The sequence below is a fragment of the Leucoraja erinacea genome, chromosome 20 (genome assembly GCF_028641065.1).
Source record: "Leucoraja erinacea ecotype New England chromosome 20, Leri_hhj_1, whole genome shotgun sequence".
Classification (NCBI taxonomy): Eukaryota; Metazoa; Chordata; class Chondrichthyes; order Rajiformes; family Rajidae; genus Leucoraja; species Leucoraja erinaceus.
The window spans coordinates 31,581,219-31,591,231 of NC_073396.1; the positions used below are offsets into that span (position 1 = coordinate 31,581,219).

General features: G+C 42.2%; 1 protein-coding gene across 1 annotated transcript in view; it reads left to right on the plus strand.

The window, feature by feature from the left end:
• The window catches only part of jmjd8 (jumonji domain containing 8), a 32,981-nt gene extending 22,968 nt beyond the window's left edge, over positions 1–10,013 (plus strand). The window contains exons 5-9 of the mRNA XM_055651796.1: positions 2,145–2,213; positions 3,629–3,748; positions 4,794–4,861; positions 6,545–6,679; positions 7,468–10,013. Coding sequence (XP_055507771.1) covers positions 2,145–2,213; positions 3,629–3,748; positions 4,794–4,861; positions 6,545–6,679; positions 7,468–7,548 — 473 coding nt within the window. The 3' untranslated portion in view covers positions 7,549–10,013. The remainder of the gene's footprint in view (positions 1–2,144; positions 2,214–3,628; positions 3,749–4,793; positions 4,862–6,544; positions 6,680–7,467) is intronic.

Below are 10,013 nucleotides of genomic sequence, written 5' to 3' on the forward strand. Positions count from 1 at the left end.
GCTGATCAAACCATTTGTGTCTTCTAACAGACCACAGACGTCCTCCTCCTTCTCAATAGCACAATCAATGTTTGTATCATCTGTAAACCTCTTTATCTCACTGCCAATCCTATACATTTGTTTTATTAATAGCAAATATATCATACCTTCAGTTCACCCGTCTTGTTCACTAATGTCATTGCATCAAGCTGAGCCTGACACTTTTTTTTCGGCTATTTTCCAACCTCTTTGACTTCCAAACTGTTACTAAATTTTTGTCCTCCATTTCCAGTACTGCCTCTCTCCCTTTCGACTCTGAATTTGGCTTCCCATCTCCATAAGAAATTAATCTGGGCCTTTGCCGGGTGCTTCCCATCCGATCTACACAGATCCCACCTTTCCCACAATTAACCCCAATGCCTCAAACATCTAAAACCATCTCCTGTGTACTCCCCTCATCATTGCATTTATCTTCACCATCTTCTTATTTCAGGCACTGGGAATAACTTCTAAATTGTTATCTTTGAACTCTTAATCACTTTCCTATCTCCTTAAAATCCATCATCACCTCATCCCTGTATCTAAATACGTTGCTGGTACCAATACACACCATGGATTCTGGTGGTTTACCTTCTACTCTTTAGAATGCACTGCAGCTGCTTGGTGATATCAGCTACCCAGACATTGGGGAGGCAACATACCATCCTGGAATCGATCTAGTGATCACAAAAACTGTCCGTTTCTTCAGCTATAGAGCTGTGTTTGTATTTGCTCCGTTGACCTTTTCACTCTTGCTCTGCCGAGTGATGCCATAGTCTTGACAGCGGCTACACTCCCCAGGGAGCCCTCTTCTGCAGCAGAATCCAAACCCAGGTACTGGTTAGAGAGCAGAATGCCCACAGGAGCCCCTGAACTACCTGCTTGCTCTATTTTGTCTGGCTGGCAGTTTGCTCTGCCTGGACGTCTGCAACTGTGGGATGGTCGCCTTGTGAAATACTCACATGTCAACAACTCTTAATTCCTGCACCTGTAATTGTCCAGGATGCATGCCAGCAGTGTACTGATCTGCCATGCCTCAATAAAAAACATATTTTTCCCCATTCACTAGAATCCCAAATGTTGTACTCTGTAAAAGAAACATTCTGTTGAATTATATTTCCTATTACTTTTCCATTTCACAGCATTTTCATGTTTATTCTACCCTATATTGGAAAGGTAGTCCATTGGGTATTATAAATACAGCAGGTCATATTAATATAAACAAGCAAAGGAACACCGTGTGACCTCTACTGGCCCCCGCCCTATCTACTCATCTTATTTGATGAATATGATTTATTTCTACAACTTTCATTCTGTTTACGCACAAGGAACACAGTGCAGAAATGACTCATAACTAAGTCGGTGGGCAAGGTGTATGTGGGTGAAGCAATGGACTGTCAACTCATAAGGTCATAAGTCATAGGACCCGAATTAGGCCAATTGGCCCATCAAGTCTACTCCGCCATTCAATCATGCATACCCTCCAAATCCCATTCTCTTGCCTTCTCCCCATAACCCCTGACCCTATACTAATCATGAATCTATCTATCTATCTCTGCCTTAACAACATTCACTGATTTAGCCTTCACAGCCTTCTGTGGCAAAGAATTCCACAGATTCACCACCCTCTGACTAAAGAAATTCCTAATCATCTCCTTCCAAAAGGAACATCCTTTAATACTGAGTCTATGACCTCTAGTCCTAGACTCTCCCACTAGTGGAAACATCCTCTACACATCTACTCTGTCTATGCCGGTCACTATTCAGTAAGTTTCAATGAGTCCCCCCCCCCATTCCCCCTCATCATCTTTTAAATTCACCAGCGAGTGCAGGCCCAGTGCCATCAAACACTCATCATATGTTAACCCACTCATTCCTGGTGTCATTCTTGTAAACTTCCTCTAGACCCTCTCCAAAGACAACAAATCTTTCCTCAGATACGGGGCCCAAAATTGCTCACAATATTCCAAATGCGGCCTAACCAGCGGCGTATAGAGCCTCAGCAATACAGCCCTATTTTTGTATTCTAGTCTTGAAATAAATGCTAGCATTGTGGTTGCCACTGTAACTATTCTTTCTTTGCTGTTGTATTTCTATCGTGAATCTATTCTCTTCCTTCCTCTCAGTTGATGTTCCTTTTAAAGAATATGTTGAGTACATGATGAAGCCTCAATCTTTGAAGTCTTTGGGTAATGGTAAGTTGTTTTTAATCTGGCTAAAAATATGTTGATTCTAAACCAAACCATTTGTGCAAAGTATGTCCAAGCAACAAAGAAAACATTGGATGAAAACAATTGAAGCCTTCTGTTCAAACAGGATTAGTGCACGCTAGTCAACTGTTGAACTTAATGCAGTCAACAGTTCCAAATATGTTTAAACACAGGGCACTGAGTGAATCAATAGTAAACAGCATTTACATTTGTTATTGTAACAAGTCAACTCAAACTCCACTTTTAAAGTGAACTATTTTATAAGATGAAAATTGACAAAAATGTATTGTTTCTCGTGCTTCTTTATTGCTTTTAACCCTTGTTCAATTTCATTTATCATTGATGAAGATTCAAAATGAGAACAGCCAAAGCTGAGAGTCCCTTGTGATTTTCCACCTTGATGTGGGGAGCTACCTCAGCTGGTGAACATTAGGCACCAGTCTCCATCGCAGAGCATCACTTAGTAATGCTGGGTTTTGTTAACTATCGTTTCTGTACATTCCCTTAAGGGCCTGTCCCACGAGCATTTGACTGCATGCGGCAAGCGCGACCAAACCGGAAGCGGGGGCCGCGCGGAGGTCGAGTGATCCCCGTACAGGGCCTGTCCCACGAGCATGCGACTGCATGCGGCAAGCGCGACCGAACCGGAAGCAGGGGCCGCGCAGAGGTCGAGTGATCCCGTACGAGTTGACGTGAAGTTCGAGCTAAGTCCGCGGGAAGTTTGCGCATGACATACGGCGTCAAGACGCTGCACATGCCCGTCGAGGCACTGCGTACGGCCTCAATGCGGCTGCAGGCCGGTAGGCCATTGCCGCGCTTAATTTTTGGACAGCGTCAGTTTTTCGGAGCCCCGCTCGATGTCGGGACCAGCTCCGCACAACTCCATACGGATCTGGCGATCGAAGTGGGATCGGCCCCGAGAGGCCGTACGGCTGAAGCGACCATGTTAGGTCGCGCTTGCCGCATGGTCGTGGGACAGGCCCTTTACCGTAAGGCAGTTAACTAGATGGTTGCAGTAAGACTGTAATGTGCTCAGTGACCTCAGAATCATAGTCTTGCAACACGGAAACAGGCTCTTGGGTGCAACTTGTCCATTGCCTCATCTATGCTAGTCCCACCTGTCTACATTTAACCCATATCCCTCTAAACCTTTCCTATTCATGTCCAAATGTCTTTTAAATGTTGTTATGTTGCACTCTTTCCAGCGTAACACGATCCTACAGCTAGGTGATCGAAACAGAACACTATACTCCAAACATGGCCTCATTTTAAAAAGCAATTCACTTTCCGGACGACCCTTTGCCTGCCAACTTCGCCTTGTCATAATTCAGAATTTTAACTTGTGGGCCTCCCTTGTCTTTATCCATAATTATACTTGTGTTTTTGTTTTGTTGGAACAGATACACTGTACTTTTTTGGAGATAACAATTTTACAGAGTGGGGCTCTCTCTTCAAAACATACATCCAGCCTCCATACCAACTCCCTGGGACCAAAGGAGCTTACAGCTTTGGGATAGCTGGTATGTCCATAGCTGATTATGAAGCATTCACATCTGTTGCTGAATGGTCATTTATAGGTGACGTGTAACGTTGCATTTCTGCAAGTGTAAACAAGCATTGGTGATCAGAACAGATGAGCATAAGTGTGCACACACAATTGCTGTGTAAACAAGGTCTGAAAACGTTCAGAGGGCATGGAGTATCTTAATAAAAAGACTTGGTAACTTTAGTAGGATGCCTAACTGGAAGGACAAACCTTGGCCAGTGATAGATGGATATAGATGAAGGGAGTTTTGATAGGCAGATGGGTTGATAAAGGCTAAACAAAATCAAAAGCCAAAAGGTGAGATAAGGATAGAAGAATTGCAAATTGGGGTCAGATGGAGGAATGTATGTGGAAGGGGAAAGGAGGGGAGAAATGGGTGCAAGTCCAGTCGGGGGCATAGAGATTGGGGTGGGGTGGTTTAGTTAGTTACTTAAAATTAAGGGAATTCAATATTCATGCCCAAGCAGAATATGAGATCTTATTTCTCTAGTTTGCATCTAGCCTCACTCTGACAATGGAGGCAGCCCAGGACAGGAAGATCATTATGGGAATGGAGAATTTAAAAAATGGCTAGCATCCAGGCGATCAAGCAGGCCTTGGGGACCAAGTATAAAAATGTTCAACAAAATGGCTGCCAAGTCTATGCTGGGTCTCCCTGATGTAATGGAGGCCACATTGGGAATACCGGATGCAGCAGATGAAATTAGAGGACATCTCCTGCAGTTACTGGGGAAAGTATCCGGGGCAGTGGGTGGTTCGGGAGGATGGGATCAGTGAAGCAAGGAGATGCGGAGGGAGCGGTCTCTGCAGAAAGGAGTGGGGATGGGAAGATGCAATTGGTAGCAAGATCGCTTTGGAAATGTCAGAGATTGGTGCATTAGATACAGATGCTGGTTGGGTCAATGGTAAGAACTGTCCTTATTCCATCTGGTGAGAGGGCGAGCGAGAGCATAACACGGTACAAAGGAGACACAGGCGAGGGATCCATCTTAAGTTTTCTGTTGGTTGTGTCTTTCAAGGAGCAAGTACAGGAGTGCCTTTTCACTGGCATGGAGCAGGATATTCCGAGGTTGTATACGGACGAAAGGTGAGAATTTCAATTAACTTATCAGGTGTAGAATTATAAACAATATCTGAAGTAAAATTATTCAGCCCTTCATGTTATGAAGCCCGGTCATACCTCCTCATCCTTGCTCCCGTCCAGCAGAATGTACAGAAGCTTGAAAGCACACACCAGACTGAGAAACAGCTTCTTTCCCTCTGTTATTAGGTTTCTTAACAGTCCTTCCATAAGCTAAGTATTGTTCAATTCACCTCTATCCCATTGTGGACATTGGACATTGTCTATGGAACTGATGCACTACAATGCAGGCAAATTCAATGCTAGCATTTTTCTCAAGAGGACTGGAATACAAAATCAAAGATATAATGGTGAGATTCTATAAGGCGCTGGTCAGGCCGCATTTTGAGTACAGTGAACAAATTTGGGTGCCATATCAGAGGAAGGATGTGCTGGCTCTGGAGAGGGTCCAGAGGAGGTTTACAAGGATGATTCCAGGAGTGAGTGGGTTAGCATATGATGAGCGTTTGACAGCACTGGGCCTCTACTCGCTGGCTTTTAGAAAGTTGAGGGGGGACCTGATTGAAACTTACAGAATAATGAAGGGCATAGAGAGGGTGGAGGTGGAAAGGATGTTTCCACTAGTGGGAGAATCTAGAACCAGAGGTCATATCCTCAAAATTAAAGGGCGCTCTTTTGAGAAGGAGGTGAGGTGAAACTTCTTTAGTCAGGGGGTAGTTAATCTGTGGACCTCATTGCCACAGAGGGCTCTGGAGGCCAAACAGTGGATATTTTTAAGGCAGAAATGGACACATTCTTGATTAGAACCAGTGTCAAGAGTTATGGGAAGAAGGCAGGAAAATTGGAATAGAAGGCAGAGATCAGCTATGATTGAATGGTGGAGTGGACACAATGGGCCAAATGGCCTAATTCTACTCCTATAACTTGTGAATGTTGTGAACTATTCTACACTTTCTTCCCCTTTGCTCTTAGTATTATACTCAAGTTTGGCTATTGTATTTATGCATAGTATCTCGTTTTGAATAGCGTGCAAAAATAGGTTTACACTGTACCTCAGTATACGTGACAATAATAAACATAAAATTATGCCAAATTTGAGCTATTAAATTATTTCCCCACTACTCCACAACTTTTCACTTAAAAATATATACACACACACACACACAATTACCTGTTTAAAGTTCCTGTTGAATTTGCACCCTGCACTATACAGTCCAGATGATCAAAACATTATGACAGATAAAGTTTATTACTAAAGAGTATGAGGGGATACATTATAAAGAAAAAAATGATTGGGTGGTTATCATCAATGGAAAGACAACGAGCAGAAGACAGAGTCTTGGTGTTCAAATGCATAATTTCTTGATGTTTAAAGCCATTTTGAAATAAAAATGAATAGTAATTTGAGCACAAAGCAAGGGCTTACTACATTTTGTACAAGCTGATGATGGCTGGGACACAGATTTTAAAAAATGAACACAGTCTTTCTTGGACACCCTTTGAAGTAATCTGCGGTCTTCCAACAGATGATTATGAAGCGAGGCTTATACTTAAACAATTTGTATGAGGGGGAAAAAAGGATTTTAAAATTAAGTATTCCAATCAACTGAAAGGGGAGGGGGTGGGGTGTAAATTAATGTATTCTGGACCAGTATATTGGCTCTAATCTTTTTTTATTGCTTTGGCCAGCGCTGGTTTCTTTATCCACCAGACAAAACACCAGAGTTTCACCCAAACAAGACCACCCTGTCATGGATACTTGACACATATCCATATTTATCAGAGGAGGACAAACCACTGGAGTGTACCATACACCCAGGAGAAGTAAGTTAATAATGCACATTTTATAAATTGTTCCTACACATAACTAAACAGAACAAAAAATCTTCAATTTATCACCAGTCTTTATGATGAGAGAGAAAAATATAATAAATCCAGGTGAAAATGGGTGCTAATTTAAAGTAATTCTTAAGGTCATAGAGTGATACAGTGTGGAAACAGGCCCTTCGGCCCAACCTGCCACATGTCCTAGCTACACTAGTCCCACCTGCCCGCATTTGGTCCATTTCCCTCCAAACCTGTCCTCTCTATGTACTTATGTTTCTTAAATGTTTGGCATGGTCCTTGCCTCAACTACCTCCTCTGGCAGCTTGTTCCATACACCCAGCACCTTTTGTGTGTGAAAAAGTTACCCCTCAGTTTCCTATTAAATCTTTTCTCCTTCACCATGAACCTATGATTTCTGGTCCTCGACTCACCCACTCTGGGCAAGAGACTGTGCATCTACCGGATCTATTCCTCTCATGACCAAAATCAAACGGATTGCTAAGGCGACTAAAAATTTATTCCTGGAAGAGGACTATAGGGGTCTCGAGAGGGTTGCCCAGGGTGAGAGGAAGTGCTTGGGAAATGAAAGTGAAAGTGAAAAAGATTGTTTCAACAAAATGTTATCTCAAAACTTAAGTTATGCCCGGTGCAATAGATTTCAAATCTGAAAGGGTGACCTTATTGTTGAGTGTAAAACGGCACTGGCCAAACACCTGCTATACTTAAAATGCCATATTTTGATTTGAGACCACAACATTGATGGAAACTTGTTCTTCCTTTTGCAGATACTGTATTTTCCAGATCACTGGTGGCATGCTACTTTTAATATCGACAGCTGTGTCTTCATTTCTACATTTTTAGGGTAAACTCTTGTGAACTCTAGGAAAAGATGCATGCTTACCCCGTTCATTTCCTGAATCTACACTGGATCGAGACCATATGATCTTCTAAAAACAGCTGCCCAAAATTGGTATGCGAACATGACTGGAAAAAGCCATGCCAAGGTGTAAACATAAATACAACTGAGCTTCCAACCCAACCTACAAATGAAAAGAGAAAAACAGCACAGGGGTTCGACCCAAAACAGTATCTAATCCTTTTCTCCAGCGATGCTGTCTGACCCGCTGAGTCACTCCAGCTTTGTGTCCATCTTCACACTATAATTCCAGTTGTCTTTTCCATTGTGGGTGGAGTGGTGCTCAGGATGGTAATTTGGGGCTGAACCACCACACACCTATACACTGGACATCATTATTGAAAAGGGTTCTCCAGCTGAACATAGAAGTCTCTAGAGTTTAAAAACATTGTCTGAGTACAGAAAACTTGAACCACTATTCTATTCTGGTACTGAAACAATTCAGTTATTTTAATGCAAGAAATGTCGGAATGGTTTACAAGCTTTGTTCTATTCTCTATAGTATCTGATTGTTATTGCATGTGGAGCTGTTACATATTGTTATGGTGTCTCTTAGTTTAAGAAAGTGTCCTGTGAGAATTCCTTTTTACTTTAAGGTATGAAATGTTTACATTCCCTATCTCATACCACGTCAAATTAGAGCAATACCTAAAGAAACAATTTTGATTCACATTCATTTCTGGCTATTCCAACGCACTTTATAGCCACTAAGTACTTTTGAAGTGTAGTTATTATTATATCCAAAACATATGGCAGGTTTGAAGTTAAAACGATAAAGTGAAGGCCAGATAATCAGTTTAGTAAAGATGATTGTTCAATATTAGCTAGTACAATCGGGTTCTCCCTTACTTCTCTTTGAAGTAATGAGAGCAATGAAACCCTTTAAGCTCCAGGCCCACTTAGGCGATTTATTTTGGCGACTACAGGCGATTAGGCTGTTGCCACATGGTCACGGGGTGAAGCCTGTATGGTCGTGAGTAGCCTCCTCAAGTCGCCTAAAGAGTCGTAACATTTTTCTGATTTGCCGCTTGATTTTGAAATGCTCAAAACTTTTCGACGACTGTGGGCTTGACACAGCTGGTCTTGTCCTGTGCTGTCATAGGTTGTCGCCAGGATGGCATAGGCTGTCACCAGGCGACGTTGGTTGTTGACGGGTGCTGACTTCGGTGAATTCCTTTGGCGACTGCCGCCTATGTCAACCGGCGACAGGTACCAGCGACTGAATTGTCTTCAGTTGTCGCTGACAGGGTCGTTGCTTGTTGCGGGTGGACGTATGTTGTTCCCTGTGTGGTCGTACGTTGTCGTAGGTGTGGCCGTAGGTGGACGTCCTAATGGGTCGCCGGTTGTCAGTAGCTTGCCTTAGCTTGACATCGACCAGGTGGTAGATTGTCGTAGACATTGTCATGGGGGGGGGGGGGGGGGAAAACAAGTCGCTGCTTTTTCAGCGACCTGCCACGACTGTGACAGTCGCAGAAAAAAAATGCCTATGTGGGACAGGCCCTTTAGTTTATCTCAACCAAAAATAGTGGCCCAGTATTGCACATGAAGATCAGTGTTGACATTGATGCCATAAATGGGACGTGGACAATAGGTGCAGGAGTAGGCCATTCGGCCCTTCGAGCCAGCACCACCATTCAATGTGATCATGGCTGATCATCCCCAATCCCTAAATGGATTAGCCCTTATTCTTAAAACTGTGGCCCCTGGTTCACAGATCAAGTCACTCCTTCAGTGGATTGGCTGCACAAATAAAATGTAAACCAAAATAAATTGGTTTCAAATAACTGAATGAAGGCAATGATTAGTTCTCTGGTTAGCCATATTTTTTACAGGTTTTGCATAAAGACAAATGGTATACATTTAATAACCCAAGCATTTGAGAAAATGTAATCTAGATACTACAGGTGTTGCAATAATTTATTTTGTAGTAAGAAATGAATTTGTCAAAAGTATTTAATGTTTACACCAAGACTTTTATAACCATCAAATGAATTAAGCACAACACGTAAAAGTGACATTAACTGACACATTTAAGTAAGGTTAGAACATTCAGGATATTAGTCCATTGATGATAGATTGTTCTCAGACCTTTAATATTAGTTCTAAATGTTATATTCCAATGACAATATTTTCATAGGACCTTTAGAATTCTAAAAGACAAGACAAATTGCAACCTGATGATTTTCAGTACTTGAATATTGGAAACATTTCCTGGCACTTTAACCATCTATTTTATTTTTACCTGCTGCTCTTGCATTTCAACTTCTCGTTTTGGAGCCACCAAAATGAGCACAATAATGAATCAGTCAGATTCTGTGAACTAGATATCCATGTGATTAAGTTATTCTCAGGACGAATGCTACAGAAAAGGTTAAATATTACTGTAATAAAAACAAACGGGACAAACTGAAAAAA